The following is a 17,906-nucleotide window of genomic DNA, read 5'->3' on the forward strand; positions in this document are numbered from 1 at the left end:
ATAAAGGAGTGATCCGCTTTAGCATATGCCAGCATGCTAAACGTTGTGCCAAGCGTAAGCCGGGGATACGCAAAACAGCTGGCATTGTGTTCGGCTCACCGGCTGATCCCGGCATCAAAGCCATGCTAGACTTTGTGAAACCTGGCCGTTTGTGTTCTCTTAATGGGAGCATCCAGCTTAAATCAGGCTTTATATTCCATCTTTGGTGGACAAATATGCCAAACCTGAGGTAAAATCTGTGGGAATTCCGTTCCATTTTGGTTTGAATTAGGTGGGTATTGTAAACGGGGAAAAAATATATTTGTAGTCTTTCTTCGGTGGACAAATATGCTGAAGAACTTTGGAAATTGGTCCGAACTTTGTATGGTACTGTGGATGGCCAAATTACAGCAATCCATAGCCAGGCTAATAGTGTCCAATAACGGACTACCAGGGGCTTTCTACTAGATAATAGGGCAGGACGAATACAGTACTGCGATAGTCGTTAGTACCGTGGCAAGGAAACAAAACATGAAGTAGGTTAACTTCTTTAGGAAAACAGACTAATGTTGGAAAGAACATCATTATGTTGTTATCCAGAGTCACATCCATTTATTTTCCAAGCTATAGCACACAATATTTTACATCCAGCAGGTTTTTGAAGGACCAAAGGGTTTAGTGTGCTTTGTGTTACATTTTCTGCCATGAAAAATATATTGCGATACTGGTATCTTCACAGCCCTACTAGACAAACAAGCATTCCCAGCATAAATGGTGAGTGCCCACAGTGTCTTATGGAGTAATTACATGGTAATTACAAAGAGACGATAAGAACGAGAAGCACAGACAGTTTGTAGAGTACCGTACTTCTACCGGAGAAAATGATTACTACTGATTATTCATCTAGCATAGCAAAAGCCCTGGTAGCACAAATCATCTCGGATGGCCACGATAACATTGTGTTTAATTACGTTTCCATGGTCTTGTGATCAGATTGCGTGCGACTAAACCACAGGTTTGTAATTAGACACCGTTGATGAGGAGGGTTTAAATCAAATCAAATATAATTGTATTTGTCACATGCACTGAATACAACAGGTGTAGACTTTACAGTGAAATTCTTACTTATGAGCCCTTTCGCAACAATGCAGAGATAAAAAGTAAGAAAAGATTTTATATTAACACAATTAAATAACAATAACGAGGCTATATACAAGGAGTACCGGTACCAAGTCAATGTGCGGGGGTACAAGGTAGCTGAGGTAATTGAGGTAATATGTATATGTACAGTAGGTAGGCGTAAAAGTGACCAGGCAATCAGGATAGATAATAAACAGAGTAGCAGCAGCGTATGTGAAGAGTGTGAAAGTGTGTCTATGTGTGAGTGGTATCAATATGCATGTGTGTGTTTTGTGTTTGTGAGCCTATGTAGTGTGTGAGTGTGTGTTTATGTGTGTGTTGGAGTATCAGTGTAGTATGTGTGAGTGTGAGGGTAGAGTCCAGTGAGTGTGCATAGAGCCAGTGCAAAAAAAAGGGTGTCAATGAAAATCGCCCGGTTAGCCATTTGATTACCTGTTCAGCAGTCTTATGGCTTGGGGTAGAAGCTGTTCAGGACCCTTTTTGGCCCAGACTTTCTGCTCCGGTTCCTTTTGCCATGCGGTAGCAAAAATAATGACTTGGCTGGAGTCCATTTTTAGGGCCTTCCTCTGACACGCCCCAGTGATGTACCGGACGTACCACCCTACTTTTTTATCAAATGGCGCTGGGGGGAATAACAGCCATTTTACGGGCTCCTGAAAAGTTGTGATATTTGGTATATTTTTGGACGCTGATCGTTTTTTAGTAATAATTACAATGTCAGTAGTTTCATTCTCCCTTATTTAATGTAATTCTGGGGAAATATGTTATCGTGTAATACATGGGTGTGTGTGTGTGTGTGTGTGTGTGTGTGTGTGTGTGTGTGTGTGTGTGTGTGTGTGTGTGTGTGTGTGTGGGTGTGTGTGTCTGTGTGTGTGTGTCTGTGTGTGTGTGTGTGTGTGTGTGTCTGTGTGTGTGTGTTGCGTGTGTGTTGCATGCAGAAGTACAATGACAACATGAGGGTATGACTATGAGTTTAGTAGGAAGTGGAATGGACGCAATTTAAATCAAATTACCATGCTGGCAAATTAAGCAGTGGGATTTAATTTGAACTGTTGTAAAAATGCTAATTTCAGCACAACCTGAAAGCCCATATGCAAATACAACCCTATTTCACAATAATTCATATTAGGGGAGGCATGCATAAAACACACGATGTACAACTACCTGGCATCAGGGAAAATGCATTATCATTAGCCCTTAGTCTGGCTAGGAGGTGCTACTCAGTGTGCTCACATGATCATGATCCTCTGTGTGTGTGTGTGTGTGTGTGTGTGTGTGTGTGTGTGTGTGTGTGTGTGTGTGTGTGTGTGTGTGTGTGTGTGTGTGTGTGTGTGTGTGTGTGTGTATTCCTATGTGTGTGTACGTGCCTGCCAGTAGTCCTATAAATGTGTGGCTCTATGGATGAATACATATCCCAGAGTGCATCGAGGTAATGACCATTGACATTAACACTCCACGAAAATATGTATCATATTATTCCATCCAATATTCTAGAATCTATTCACACACACTGACACTGACAGCCATCTGAATGACACAAAGACGTGGTCGAGCTTGAGCCCTTTGATAACACCCGTGATGACTGCCTCTTTCATCTCAAATAATTACACTATGGGAAAGCCTGTTCCTATATTGCACATTAAGTTCGCTGCAGAGCCGTGCACAATTTGACCTCTGCATGGAAACCCGCTAGTCTGCCCCCTGATTCAGGTTGAGCCCTCAGAACCGCTGCATGAAGACACGCTAGTCTGCCCCCTGATTCAGGTTGAGCCCTCAGAACCGCTGCATGGAAACCCGCTAGTCTGCCCCCTGATTCAGGTTGAGCCCTCAGAACCACTGCATGAAGACACGCTAGTCTGCCCCCTGATTCAGGTTGAGCCCTCAGAACCGCTGCATGGAAACCCGCTAGCCTGCCCCCTGATTCAGGTTGAGCCCTCAGAACCGCTGCATGGAAACCCGCTAGCCTGCCCCCTGATTCGAGTTGAGCCCTCAGAACCGCTGCATGGAAACCCGCTAGCCTGCCCCCTGATTCGAGTTGAGTCCTCAGAACCGCTGCATGAAGACCCGCTAGCCTGCCCCCTGATTCGAGTTGAGTCCTCAGAACCGCTGCATGAAGACCCGCTAGCCTGCCCCCTGATTCGAGTTGAGTCCTCAGAACCGCTGCATGAAGACCCGCTAGCCTGCCCCCTGATTCGAGTTGAGTCCTCAGAACCGCTGCATGAAGACCCGCTAGCCTGCCCCCTGATTCGAGTTGAGTCCTCAGAACCGCTGCATGAAGACCCGCTAGCCTGCCCCGATTCGAGTTGAGTCCTCAGAACCGCTGCATGAAGACCCGCTAGCCTGCCCCCTGATTCGAGTTGAGTCCTCAGAACCGCTGCATGAAGACCCGCTAGCCTGCCCCCTGATTCGAGTTGAGCCCTCAGAACCGCTGCATGGAAACCCGCTAGCCTGCCCCCTGATTCGAGTTGAGTCCTCAGAACCGCTGCATGAAGACCCGCTAGTCTGCCCCCTGATTCGAGTTGAGCCCTCAGAACCGCTGCATGAAGACACGCTAGTCTGCCCCCTGATTCGAGTTGAGCCCTCAGAACCGCTGCATGAAGACACGCTAGTCTGCCCCCTGATTCAGGTTGAGCCCTCAGAACCGCTGCATGAAGACACGCTAGTCTGCCCCCTGATTCGAGTTGAGCCCTCAGAACCGCTGCATGAAGACACGCTAGTCTGCCCCCTGATTCGAGTTGAGCCCTCAGAACCGCTGCATGAAGACACGCTAGCCTGCCCCCTGATTCGAGTTGAGCCCTCAGAACCGCTGCATGGAAACCCGCTAGCCTGCCCCCTGATTCGAGTTGAGTCCTCAGAACCGCTGCATGAAGACCCGCTAGCCTGCCCCCTGATTCGAGTTGAGTCCTCAGAACCGCTGCATGAAGACCCGCTAGCCTGCCCCCTGATTCGAGTTGAGTCCTCAGAACCGCTGCATGAAGACCCGCTAGCCTGCCCCGATTCGAGTTGAGTCCTCAGAACCGCTGCATGAAGACCCGCTAGCCTGCCCCCTGATTCGAGTTGAGTCCTCAGAACCGCTGCATGAAGACCCGCTAGCCTGCCCCCTGATTCGAGTTGAGCCCTCAGAACCGCTGCATGGAAACCCGCTAGCCTGCCCCCTGATTCGAGTTGAGTCCTCAGAACCGCTGCATGAAGACCCGCTAGCCTGCCCCCTGATTCGAGTTGAGCCCTCAGAACCGCTGCATGAAGACACGCTAGTCTGCCCCCTGATTCGAGTTGAGCCCTCAGAACCGCTGCATGAAGACACGCTAGTCTGCCCCCTGATTCAGGTTGAGCCCTCAGAACCGCTGCATGAAGACACGCTAGTCTGCCCCCTGATTCGAGTTGAGCCCTCAGAACCGCTGCATGAAGACACGCTAGTCTGCCCCCTGATTCGAGTTGAGCCCTCAGAACCGCTGCATGAAGACACGCTAGCCTGCCCCCTGATTCAGGTTGAGCCCTCAGAACCGCTGCATGGAAACCCGCTAGCCTGCCCCCTGATTCAGGTTGAGCCCTCAGAACCGCTGCATGAAGACACGCTAGCCTGCCCCCTGATTCAGGTTGAGCCCTCAGAACCGCTGCATGAAGACACGCTAGCCTGCCCCCTGATTCAGGTTGAGCCCTCAGAACCGCTGCATGAAGACCCGCTAGTCTGCCCCCTGATTCAGGTTGAGCCCTCAGAACCGCTGCATGAAGACCCGCTAGCCTGCCCCCTGATTCAGGTTGAGCACTCAGAACCGCTGCATGAAGACCCGCTAGTCTGCCCCCTGATTCAGGTTGAGCCCTCAGAACCGCTGCATGAAGACCCGCTAGTCTGCCCCCTGATTCAGGTTGAGCCCTCAGAACCGCTGCATGAAGACCCGCTAGCCTGCCCCCTGATTCAGGTTGAGCCCTCAGAACCGCTGCATGAAGACCCGCTAGTCTGCCCCCTGATTCGTGTTGAGCCCTCAGAACCGCTGCATGAAGACCCGCTAGTCTGCCCCCTGATTCGAGTTGAGCCCTCAGAACCGCTGCATGAAGACACGCTAGTCTGCCCCCTGATTCGAGTTGAGTCCTCAGAACCGCTGCATGGAAACCCGCTAGCCTGCCCCCTGATTCGAGTTGAGCCCTCAGAACCGCTGCATGAAGACACGCTAGCCTGCCCCCTGATTCAGGTTGAGCCCTCAGAACCGCTGCATGGAAACCCGCTAGTCTGCCCCCTGATTCAGGTTGAGCCCTCAGAACCGCTGCATGAAGACACGCTAGTCTGCCCCCTGATTCGAGTTGAGCCCTCAGAACCGCTGCATGAAGACACGCTAGTCTGCCCCCTGATTCGAGTTGAGCCCTCAGAACCGCTGCATGAAGACACGCTAGTCTGCCCCCTGATTCGAGTTGAGCCCTCAGAACCGCTGCATGAAGACCCGCTAGTCTGCCCCCTGATTCGAGTTGAGCCCTCAGAACCGCTGCATGAAGACCCGCTAGTCTGCCCCCTGATTCGAGTTGAGCCCTCAGAACCGCTGCATGAAGACCCGCTAGTCTGCCCCCTGATTCGAGTTGAGCCCTCAGAACCGCTGCATGAAGACCCGCTAGTCTGCCCCCTGATTCGTGTTGAGCCCTCAGAACCGCTGCATGAAGACACGCTAGTCTGCCCCCTGATTCGAGTTGAGCCCTCAGAACCGCTGCATGAAGACACGCTAGTCTGCCCCCTGATTCGAGTTGAGCCCTCAGAACCGCTGCATGAAGACCCGCTAGCCTGCCCCCTGATTCGAGTTGAGCCCTCAGAACCGCTGCATGAAGACCCGCTAGTCTGCCCCCTGATTCGAGTTGAGCCCTCAGAACCGCTGCATGAAGACACGCTAGTCTGCCCCCTGATTCGAGTTGAGCCCTCAGAACCGCTGCATGAAGACCCGCTAGTCTGCCCCCTGATTCGAGTTGAGCCCTCAGAACCGCTGCATGAAGACACGCTAGTCTGCCCCCTGATTCAGGTTGAGCCCTCAGAACCGCTGCATGAAGACACGCTAGTCTGCCCCCTGATTCGAGTTGAGCCCTCAGAACCGCTGCATGAAGACACGCTAGTCTGCCCCCTGATTCGAGTTGAGCCCTCAGAACCGCTGCATGAAGACACGCTAGTCTGCCCCCTGATTCGAGTTGAGCCCTCAGAACCGCTGCATGAAGACACGCTAGCCTGCCCCCTGATTCGAGTTGAGCCCTCAGAACCGCTGCATGAAGACACGCTAATCTGCCCCCTGATTCGAGTTGAGTCCTCAGAACCGCTGCATGAAGACACGCTAGTCTGCCCCCTGATTCGAGTTGAGCCCTCAGAACCGCTGCATGAAGACACGCTAGCCTGCCCCCTGATTCGAGTTGAGCCCTCAGAACCGCTGCATGAAGACACGCTAGCCTGCCCCCTGATTCGAGTTGAGCCCTCAGAACCGCTGCATGAAGACACGCTAGCCTGCCCCCTGATTCGAGTTGAGCCCTCAGAACCGCTGCATGAAGACACGCTAGTCTGCCCCCTGATTCGAGTTGAGCCCTCAGAACCGCTGCATGAAGACCCGCTAGTCTGCCCCCTGATTCGTGTTGAGCCCTCAGAACCGCTGCATGAAGACACGCTAGTCTGCCCCCTGATTCGAGTTGAGCCCTCAGAACCGCTGCATGAAGACACGCTAGTCTGCCCCCTGATTCGAGTTGAGCCCTCAGAACCGCTGCATGAAGACACGCTAGTCTGCCCCCTGATTCGAGTTGAGCCCTCAGAACCGCTGCATGAAGACACGCTAGCCTGCCCCCTGATTCGAGTTGAGTCCTCAGAACCGCTGCATGAAGACACGCTAGCCTGCCCCCTGATTCGAGTTGAGTCCTCAGAACCGCTGCATGAAGACACGCTAGTCTGCCCCCTGATTCGAGTTGAGCCCTCAGAACCGCTGCATGAAGACACGCTAGTCTGCCCCCTGATTCGAGTTGAGCCCTCAGAACCGCTGCATGAAGACACGCTAGCCTGCCCCCTGATTCGAGTTGAGCCCTCAGAACCGCTGCATGAAGACACGCTAATCTGCCCCCTGATTCGAGTTGAGTCCTCAGAACCGCTGCATGAAGACACGCTAGTCTGCCCCCTGATTCGAGTTGAGCCCTCAGAACCGCTGCATGAAGACACGCTAGCCTGCCCCCTGATTCGAGTTGAGCCCTCAGAACCGCTGCATGAAGACACGCTAGCCTGCCCCCTGATTTGAGTTGAGCCCTCAGAACCGCTGCATGAAGACACGCTAGCCTGCCCCCTGATTCGAGTTGAGCCCTCAGAACCACTGCATGAAGACACGCTAGTCTGCCCCCTGATTCGAGTTGAGCCCTCAGAACCGCTGCATGAAGACCCGCTAGTCTGCCCCCTGATTCGTGTTGAGCCCTCAGAACCGCTGCATGAAGACACGCTAGTCTGCCCCCTGATTCGAGTTGAGCCCTCAGAACCGCTGCATGAAGACACGCTAGTCTGCCCCCTGATTCGAGTTGAGCCCTCAGAACCGCTGCATGAAGACACGCTAGTCTGCCCCCTGATTCGAGTTGAGCCCTCAGAACCGCTGCATGAAGACACGCTAGCCTGCCCCCTGATTCGAGTTGAGCCCTCAGAACCGCTGCATGAAGACACGCTAGTCTGCCCCCTGATTTGAGTTGAGCCCTCAGAACCGCTGCATGAAGACACGCTAGTCTGCCCCCTGATTCGAGTTGAGCCCTCAGAACCGCTGCATGAAGACCCGCTAGTCTGCCCCCTGATTCGAGTTGAGTCCTCAGAACCGCTGCATGAAGACACGCTAGCCTGCCCCCTGATTCGAGTTGAGCCCTCAGAACCGCTGCATGAAGACACGCTAGTCTGCCCCCTGATTCGAGTTGAGCCCTCAGAACCGCTGCATGAAGACCCGCTAGTCTGCCCCCTGATTCGAGTTGAGCCCTCAGAACCGCTGCATGAAGACACGCTAGTCTGCCCCCTGATTCGAGTTGAGCCCTCAGAACCGCTGCATGAAGACACGCTAGCCTGCCCCCTGATTCGAGTTGAGCCCTCAGAACCGCTGCATGAAGACACGCTAGTCTGCATCCTGAAATGATCTCTCTCTCTCTCTCTAAAATATGGTCCCCTATTCTCTTCATAGTGCACTTATTTGGACCAGGGCGCATAGGTGCACTATAAAGGGAATATGGTGCTATTTGGGTCGCAAGCCTGTGTGTGAAGGAGAGCCAGAGAGATAGAGAAGTTTGGGCACGTAAACAGATTGTTTACAGAGATCCGGGGGAGCCTGTCGATAGTTACTTGAGGCGTTAAAAGAGGAGCATTCACTCCACTGGAATACGACACGCCATCAGTAGAGATAATCAATTCAACCAGCATTAGGCCACAGGGTGACTTAAGTTCCCTCCCGATTGGCTCCCTATTTCCTATATAGTGTAGTCCACAACTTTTGACCAGGGCCCCTTAGAGGGATGGGTTTAAGAGGTATTTAAAGCAGCATGTATCAATGATCAATAATGATCAATGGATGGTCAACGCCAGCGAGTTTAAGAGCACAATGGGAAAAATGTCAGAGGGCAAACAAACAAGCACGAAGGCAAAACCATTAGAGACCTCTATCAACCTCTAGGACTTATTGTGTTTTGTTCTGTGCTGTTCGGTGCTGTTTGGTAGCTCTTTGCATTTCATGTTGCTAATGAATCGCAGAGCTGTTTAGTCTCCTCAAACCAGTAGCTCTGTCCCAAATAGGACACCGTTCACTACATTATGTTCTTCTTGCCTTATGGGCCATGGCCAAAATAAGGTGCCATTTCAGACACAAACCATGTCTAATCTTCATCATCCTAGACATTGTTCAACCAGGCACAGAATAATTGCTTGCCGCCACCACTGCTTCTCGCTCTCTCTCTCTTCCAGGCTCACCAGGGACAATTATTATTGTTCCTGGTGAGCTCTGGTATACCCTCCTTCAATAGTCCTGAACCCAATTTGCCACACAAATTAACCATGCAGGGTTTGGAGAAAAAGAGAGGGAGAGGAAGAGAGAGACAGCGAGAGAGAGAGAGAGAGAGGTTCTGGAGGTAAAACAACAGAAAAAAACACAAACATAGTCACAGTCCTATGCCAACAAAGGGCCCTTTCTATCCATGCCTAGTATCCACATATTAACCGAACAATGCATTGCCATATAGCATTCGCCCGTGTTAGCATCGTTAGCGCCAAAACCCTTCCTACGTGTGTGCGTGTCCTGTCCGGGGACATTTGTTACTCTTTTCTCCCCGCCTTTGCGGGAGAGGTTAGTGCAGTCAGCCGGGCATGGACACACAGGACTGGCTCCAAGGATGATGCCATCTGTTGAGCAGGCAGAGTCAGCCATTTTCGCCCTCTCACGTGTCTCATATCCTCCGCCATATCCCTTAGCATGCGGGGCTAACACACTCCAGTTGGGCAAACCTGCACTGACGGAGGCAGGCAGCTTCCCTTCTTTCTCTAGGGGGTTTTAGAGGGTTAAAGTGAGGCGGTGGGTGGTGGGCGGGGGGGTTATTCCGTCGTTATTTTGATCTTTCCTCTCACGGCTAGAGTGGTATTGGGGAGAACCCTGGAGCTGAGCTGAGCAGCTGAAGTGTTTATGCAGATGCAGTGGCACACTAGAGAGGGAAAATACAGGGATGCAGTCGCTTGTCTGGGGCTAACGCACAGGCACAAAAAGGGACAGAAGGAAGGGACGTGGGAGGAAAGGATAGAGGGAGAAGGAATATCCGCAAGAAAGGGTCCAACACAACAAAGAATAAAATACATACTTAAGCTGAGTATTAAAGCTGGATAAAGCTGAGAGAAGAATATAGCTGGATCCCTTAGAAAATATGTAATACTTCAAGATGGTTTGGCTTTACTTGGCTCTCTGTGCACTCACACCTCAGCTGGCAACACTGGCCTGTCATACAGCCCCCGAACCCCAACCCCCTGTCTCCTGCGTTACTCAGTCATTGCTAGACAGCTGTCGCCTTCCCTCACGGTGAATTTGTTTTGGCTTGGAGGTGATGAACCAGCACAGCTGTCCAAAGGGCTATAAGAGCAGCTGTTAGCACGCAGGCCATAACAGGGAGAGAAGGGAAGGTGGGGGGTAGGGTTAAAGGGGTTGGATGGCCAAGTGTACTTGTGGTTGTCTCATCGGTAACATCTGTGCTCAAATTCACCCCTGGAATGTCCACTGGCGACTCAAGATTGGATGTCTGGTAGTTGGCTTTCCTTTATTTTATATGTCACATTTGTCACCTCAACTATGTGTACATGGCAACATCCACCATTTTGAGTTCATGCCTTGTTGCATGGTCTATTCTTTTTCCAAAAGATTGATAGTTGTGCTCAATAGAAAGCACATCAAAAGCTGCTATGATTATGATGGTAAAGTCAATAAAAACCAGAATCATTGAGACACAAAATTCTCACCTGAAGTGAAAAACAACTTTTCCATTCATCTTTCTCCCACAGTGACATGCCATGGGAGGGAGTATAGAGCATGAAACAGATTGCAGGGAACGTTTCTCAACCACAAAGTTTCAAGTCTCGCCCATCAATTTAACTTTTGCTATTCCCTCGTCTATGACCTTGGGTGAACGCTCCGTCTTCCAAAGATATTCAAGCTGAAGAGTGAGATTCCCGCGGTGTGACCGGTGTAATAAAACTTTGATTCACATGCACCTGCTTCCTGGAACTTAGTGATTCATGGGAAGTAGTGTTAACCAGGGAAAATGGAGTGGGAGAAACTTTAATGGAGTCTGAAACTACTGTCACACTGCTGTCACACCTCAATGGAGTCTGAAACTACTGTCACACTGCTGTCACACCTCAATGGAGTCTGAAACTACTGTCACACTGCTGTCACACCTCAATGGAGTCTGAAACTACTGTCACACTGCTGTCACACCTCAATGGAGTCTGAAACTACTGTCACACTGCTGTCACACCTCAATGCTCAGATTTCAATTCCAATTCAACGTATTTTCGTGGTGGAAATGTCATGTTTACAGTGCCTTCAGAAAGTATTCCTACCCCTTGACTAATTCCACATTTTGTTGTGTTACAGCCTGAATTCAAAATGGATTCAATAAATAATCATCTCACCCACCTACACACAATACCCCATAATGACAAAGTGAAAAACATGTTTTTAGCTATTTTTGTAAATTTATTGAAAAAGAAATACAGAAAAATCCCACTTAAATAAGTATTTACACCCCTGAGTCAATACTTGTAGAAGCGCCTTTGGAGGCGATTGCAGCTGTGAGTCTTTCTGGGTAAGTCTCTAAGAACTTTCCACACCTGGATTGTGCAACGTTTGCCATTATTCTTTTCAATATTCTTCAAGCTCTGTCAAATTGCTTGTGATTATTGTTAGACAACCATTTTCAGGTCTTGCCATAGATTTTCAAGTAGATTTAAGTCAAAACTGTAACTCGGCCACTCGGGAACATTCACTTTCTTCATGGTAAGCAACTCCAGTGTAGATTTGGCCTTGAGTTTTTGGTTACGGTCCTGCAGAAAAGTGAATTAATCTCTGTGTTTGGTGGAAAGCAGACTGAACCAGGTTTTTCTCTAGGATTTTTCCTGTAATTAGCTCCATTCCATACATTTGTTTGATCCTGAAAAACTCCCCAGTCCTTAACGATCAAAAGCATACCCATAACATGATGCAGCCAATATGGAGCGTGGTACTCAGTAATGTTTTGTATTGGATTTGCTCCAAACATAACACTGTATTCAGGACAAAAAGTGAATTGCTTTGCCATATTTTTTTGCAGTATTTCTTTAGTGCCTTGTTGCAAACATGATGAAACAAGGGACTTGCCGGAGAGGAGGGAAATCCCTGAGCAGTTTCCTTCCTCTCCAGCAACTGAGTTATGAAAGATGCCTGTATCTTTGTTATGACTGGGTGTTTTTTTTACCCATCTACCAATAGGTGCCGCTCTTTGCAAGGCATTGGAAAACCTCCCTGGGCTTTGTGGTTGAATCTGTGTTTGAAATTCACTGTTCAGCTGAGGGATTTCAGAGATAATGGTATGTGTGGGGTACAGAGATGAGGTAGTCATTCAAAAATCATGTTAAACACTATTATTGCACAGAGTGAGTCCATGCAACATATTATGTGACTTTCACTCCTGAACTTATTTAGGCTTGCCATAACACAGGGGTTGAATAGTTAATGACTGAAGACATTTCAGATTTTCATTTTTTATTAATTTGTACACATTTTGAAAAACATAATTCCATTTGGACATTTTTGAGATATCGTGTGTAGACCAATTACCAAAAATCTAAATGTAATCAATTTTAAATTCAGGCTGTAACACAAGAAAATGTGGAAAAAGTCAAGGGGTGTGAATACTTTCAGAAGGCACTGTTTATCTACGGTTGTTCTTTGGGTCCCAGATATGGATAGTTATCTCCATATTGGATTAGAATGTAGGGGCATGGACATGGCCTTGTACTCACCAGGGTGTTGGGTGGAGAGAGGGAGATAGAGGGATAATGCATGGAAGTGTGTGTGAGTTGGTGTGTGTAATAACACTTGACACTTAGATATCATAAGACCACTTATAAGAGACATCTTTCTTCCCTACAAGGGCGCAAACAGAGGACAAAAGAGTGACGAGAGAGAAGTGACACTTACTTTCGGCATTGGCGAGGAGGAGGAGAAGACCCAGGACGAGCAGCACGGGTCTGGCTATGTGCATCATGGGACAGCTTGGCACCAGCATGCTTTGGCAGCCTCAGTGGTCTGATTTCTCAGATGCAGGATATTCACAGCCTGTGGGGGGAGGGGAGAGAGAGCGAGAGAGAGAGAAAGAGAGATGAAATAAAGCGGTTTGGCTTCATGTACTTTATCTATCTAGTGCAGATTTGTGACATACCCACACAGACTCAGTAGGTTCTGACAGCTAAAGAGGAGAGAGGGTGATATGCTCGCAGGCTATATTCTGGCACTTCAGAACATACATTAGTGCTCGCACATACACACACGGATGGAAGGGAACACGTGCTCTAATCAAATATACTGTGTGTAATAAGAATATCTCTGAACTATTCACATACATTCAACATGCTAGCAGCGGAATCCTAACCTGTTTAGCCTACTCTGGGTGACTAACTCAAACTGTCCCCAGAGAACCATACAGCTAGCCATTCAACTCACAGACATTTGACATTTTGGTAATTTAGCAGACACTCTTATCCAGAGCAACTTACAGTAGTGTAAGGAAAGAATTCATCACACTTTTTCTCTGTACTGGTCCCCCAGGGGAGTCAAACCCACAACCCTGGCGTTGCAAGCGTCATGCTCAACCAACTGAGCCACACGAGACACAGCACCTAACCTCTGCTCTCGTTCTTTATTGAGTTTATGGTGAGACGGTTAAGAGAAGCCAGTAATAGATTGGTGGATTTCTCTCCAGACAGGTGCTATCCACTGACTATGGAGTGATAAAATGCCACCATTGCTCTTAGTACCCTTAAAACCATTCAGCTCATATTTATGCCCTGTCTTACACCACTTAGCCAAAGCTTTAATAGCTTCAAGTGTCTCCAAATAGATTAGGACCAACAACAAAAAAGAGTGCAACACATCTATACATTTTGATGGAGTAAGCTACAGTAGCATTAGTACATGCTAGCAACACCTCCTTTATCAAGCGCTGCTTGGAGTACACATCAAATCTATGACAGAGTATACTCTTAGAAAAAAAGGTGCTATCAGGAATCTAAGACGATTCTAGAGCTGTCGTCATAAGATAACCCATTTTGGTTCCAGGTAAAAACCCTTTTGGTGCCAGGTGGAACTCTTTTGGGTTCCATATAGAACCTTTTGTGGTAAGGGTTTTACATGGAACCCGAAAGAGTTCCACCTGGCACCAAAATGGTTTTTACCTGGAAATGGGTTCTTTAAAGGGTTCTCTTATTGGGAGTTCTACCTGGAGTTCTAACAAAAGAGTTCTACCTGGAACAAAAAAGTGTTATCCTAGGGGGACAGCCGAATAACCCTTTTGGAACACTTTTTTCTAAAAGTGTAGGCTAGGCTCGGCTCGTGTTTGCGCTCATGTTTGCCACCCCTTCCTTTATCAAGAGCCACTATGTGGATGGGGAAAATCAATGTGACAAAGCATGATAGCATTAGCAAGTAACCCACTCGATTCCACATCATCCATTTGCTAAAGCCAGGTCTTGATCACTGGTGACCGATATGTTGTGGTTTCTGAGATGTAAAAACACTTTCCAGGCATTGTAAAGACCTAATAATCGATGTAGATCAGAGCTTAAAATGTGTTTTTGGAATGCACCCAAACTGACTAAGTGAACTTGTCGGAGGTAAACTAAAACTGGGAGTCGTCAGATGGACACATCATTTGACCTCTGACCTCTTTTACAGTTTGACATTTAGCGGGTTAGCACCGAAGGCTAGTTGACAGATAGCATCACCCATTTGCACATCAGCCACACCACAGGCCTAGATATGGCACTGTTTACCCACACAAAAGCATTACAGGAATCACATAATCCCTTTACGTATGGGGCTTGTTCACCCGGCTATTTATCTGATGATTTATAAACAAATAAAACATCTAGAAACCCAAAGCTCAATCAGTGGGGTAGACGATGACAAAGTACCTAATTTCCCTGCTACCCGTCTCCCCGTCCTTTCTCTCCCCCTGCGGGATAACTTTTATTCCTTTGACTGTAAATGGCAGAAAAGACAGGGAGATAGTGCACCTGTCACATTCGATTTGTATCATGGGGAGATAGACAGGACTACCTGTCTCAGAGCGCTGTGAGGCCGGTGGCGTCCGCAGTACGCGTGGCAAACTGAATCAATTTGAGGCAATCTCAACCAACACACACACACACACACACACACACACACACACACACACACACACACACACACACACACACACACACACACACACACACACACACACACACACACACACACACACACACACACGTGCACACACACACATACGAGCACACACAAACAGATTTTCCGCATGACTAGAGTATTTATAGTGTATTTCATTCCATTACACTGTGTAAGGACAGGGTTATCACTGAAAGTGTAATCCATAGTAAGCAACGGCATTACACAAAGCTCTTCTATTCAAGGTCACGTCTTGTGACGTCTTCTCTGACTTTTGCCTTGCATGCATGTGCAGTAGCCATCCTTCCAAAGTCGGGGTTGATAGCCTTTGAGTTAATTAATGTCGTGTGAACTTCCACAATGACATGACATTAGGAGTCCTCACTATACACAGTACTCAGCAGCCCTCCCTTGCTCCCTCCACCGCCCTCCACATGCTGATAGAGAGAAACAAAGCCATCTGCATGTTTTGTAAGCACCAACCATGGGAGAGGAAGGCTGTGCCATCCATGTGAACACAAGCACCCCTAATGTGAACAAAGTAGCTGACAAAATTGGACAATGGCTACTCTGATGTCGTATGTGGACTTTTGTTCCAGCATTAAGGTCTTGTCACAGAATACAGTCAAAGGGAGTAGGCAGGGTAGGCAAGGTGCACTTAGTCACCCTCTGAACAGCATGTCTGTAGCTAGAATGGTGCAGCCTGTTGGCAGTGTGTATGATAGTACCTGCATGCATGTGTGTATGTGGGTGCGTTCATGTGTGGGTGTGTTTCCTACAGGGCTGAGCTCTAACCAACAACTACAGCAGCATCGCTGGCGTTACCCAACGCACACTGCTACCTCAGATATTACCTCTGACCTTCGACACAAAAGCTTTTGTTCCCTAATATGGCCGCTGTGTTTCATGTGTCAGTTCAATTTCACACATACAGCGATGCTGATGCTTCCCTTGAACATTTATTGCCGGGGGAAAAAAGAGTGAAAAAATATTGTCCTTTCTTTCCAAGCCTCTCAGCGGTATTATTGTGTTAGTATTCAGCGGTTTTCCATTCAAAGAGCCGGGTTGTGATAGGATCATGCATTATTAAACAAAAGGCAGACAACATGCACAATGTTAATTAGAAAAAGGGGACGATATTGCCAGGCAGTGTCGGAGGAGAGAAATAAAGAAAGAGAGAGAGAGAGGGTTGGTGAGTTATCGTTTGTTCTCCCCTGATTCTTATCACTCCCTGAGAGGTTGATAGAGGAGGGAAACAATGAAGAGAGGGATTCTCTATAGAAAGGATTGCCTGTTTTGTGTCTTCTACTATTGCATGTGGGAGTTCTGTGTTTCAAACAATGACTGACAATTTAGATTCCGAGCTTTTTGATACTGCTGTGTGAACTACCAAACAGTGTTTGATCGAATAAACTCTTGCTCATTGTTGTTCAAACGTCTTGAGATGGGTGTTGATCGTCAAACAGAAGCTAACAGGAATCCCTTGTCATCTATTTCAACGTAAGTAACCATCATGCTGGGGTGGTCATGACCCTGAAGGCATGCTGTTAAAGTAGCTAATGCCATCTGTGATGGGACATTCTTTGTTAGCGTGCTATCATAGCATGCTAGTATATCCACAATATAACACAAATTGATGGGAACCAAATGCTAACATCAGTATCTTATGGATGCAACTGTTTTTAACAAGTTTGGTCTGGGATAAAAAACTAAACAATACCCCATAACCAACCTTCATAACCGACTCATCTTTCGTGCGCCTTGCCTCAGTTTTGCTTCAAATAAGTCCATTGGGTTTCAAGAGGGCTCTTTATGTTTGTGAATAACATGCAATGCCTTGCCCATCTTATGAAATGGATTGCATGGAAACTGTTGTTGTTCTCCCCAAAAAATGCCCACAAAAATACCAGGCACGACTATTAAGTCAACCCCTTCCTTAATTGTGTCCACACACGCAAAGACAGAACTGCCACAAGGAATTGGTGCAAAACAAATACCGTTTTTGCCTTTGATGAACTGTTCCCTTTCCTTGTTTGGTCAGGGGTAAACAATACAGTCATTACATAATCCAAAATCATAACTAAAACTTGGCAGGTTCCTTAAAATTTTTACTCCAACAACGTAAGGCTATATCTCAGGAGTTTTGAACAGTATCCTCCAGATGCCACACAAGAGGTAAGAGTCAAGCGCTCAAGGACTCTATCCGGCTTAATTAAGGCAGAACCGCTGTACCGTGAAAGAGCGCTCGCCCACCGATTTCAACCGCAAGGTCAAATGGCATAGGGCATCGTGTAGCCATCCCTCACCCTCCACGTCTACCCGTTTCAACCATGTTTCCACAGTGGAGAAATATGACTTTAATAGAGTTCAAAGAAGTTCGCATGAAGCGGCATTTACATCCACTCAAGATTCCCTCGGGGTTATTGCTATGTGTCACAGGATTGGAGTTATAGAATGTATCCCGTTGGAACGCTCAACAGAGGCATAAGTCCCTCTAGCAACCGTCCGCCCCCCTGTCAAAAAGGGTGCGGGCTAAGTCAGAGTGGCAGCCCATGAGCTCGGGATGCTGGCTGCACCTATTACGCATGACACATGCAGTAGTCTTTAATCTTACCTCTTTCCGCTCATCTCTCTCTCTCTCTCGGTCTCTCTTTCTCTCTCTCAAAAGTCTCCTTCCTTCCATCTTCTTCCATGACCTGCTTCAATTTTCTCTTCCCCTCTCTTTCACAATCATTCTTCTGCCCTTCTCTCTCTCTTTTCTCTCTCTCTCACTCGCTCATACCTCCTGTCACCGTCCTTTTCTCTCTTTCCTTCCCTCCATACATCTCTCTCTCTCACAAAGGGGCGGTTTGATTTAAGACTAGCGTC

General features: G+C 48.1%; 1 protein-coding gene across 3 annotated transcripts in view; it reads right to left on the minus strand.

Moving 5' to 3' along the window:
* LOC120049659 (receptor-type tyrosine-protein phosphatase delta-like) overlaps positions 1–17,906 on the minus strand; it is a 225,566-nt gene that overhangs the window by 159,719 nt on the left and 47,941 nt on the right. For all 3 annotated transcript variants that reach the window (XM_038995997.1, XM_038995996.1, XM_038995998.1), the window contains exon 2: positions 12,798–12,935. In XM_038995997.1, coding sequence (XP_038851925.1) covers positions 12,798–12,885 — 88 coding nt within the window. In that variant the 5' untranslated portion in view covers positions 12,886–12,935. The remainder of the gene's footprint in view (positions 1–12,797; positions 12,936–17,906) is intronic.

This window comes from Salvelinus namaycush, chromosome 6, assembly GCF_016432855.1.
Source record: "Salvelinus namaycush isolate Seneca chromosome 6, SaNama_1.0, whole genome shotgun sequence".
Classification (NCBI taxonomy): domain Eukaryota; kingdom Metazoa; phylum Chordata; class Actinopteri; order Salmoniformes; family Salmonidae; genus Salvelinus; species Salvelinus namaycush.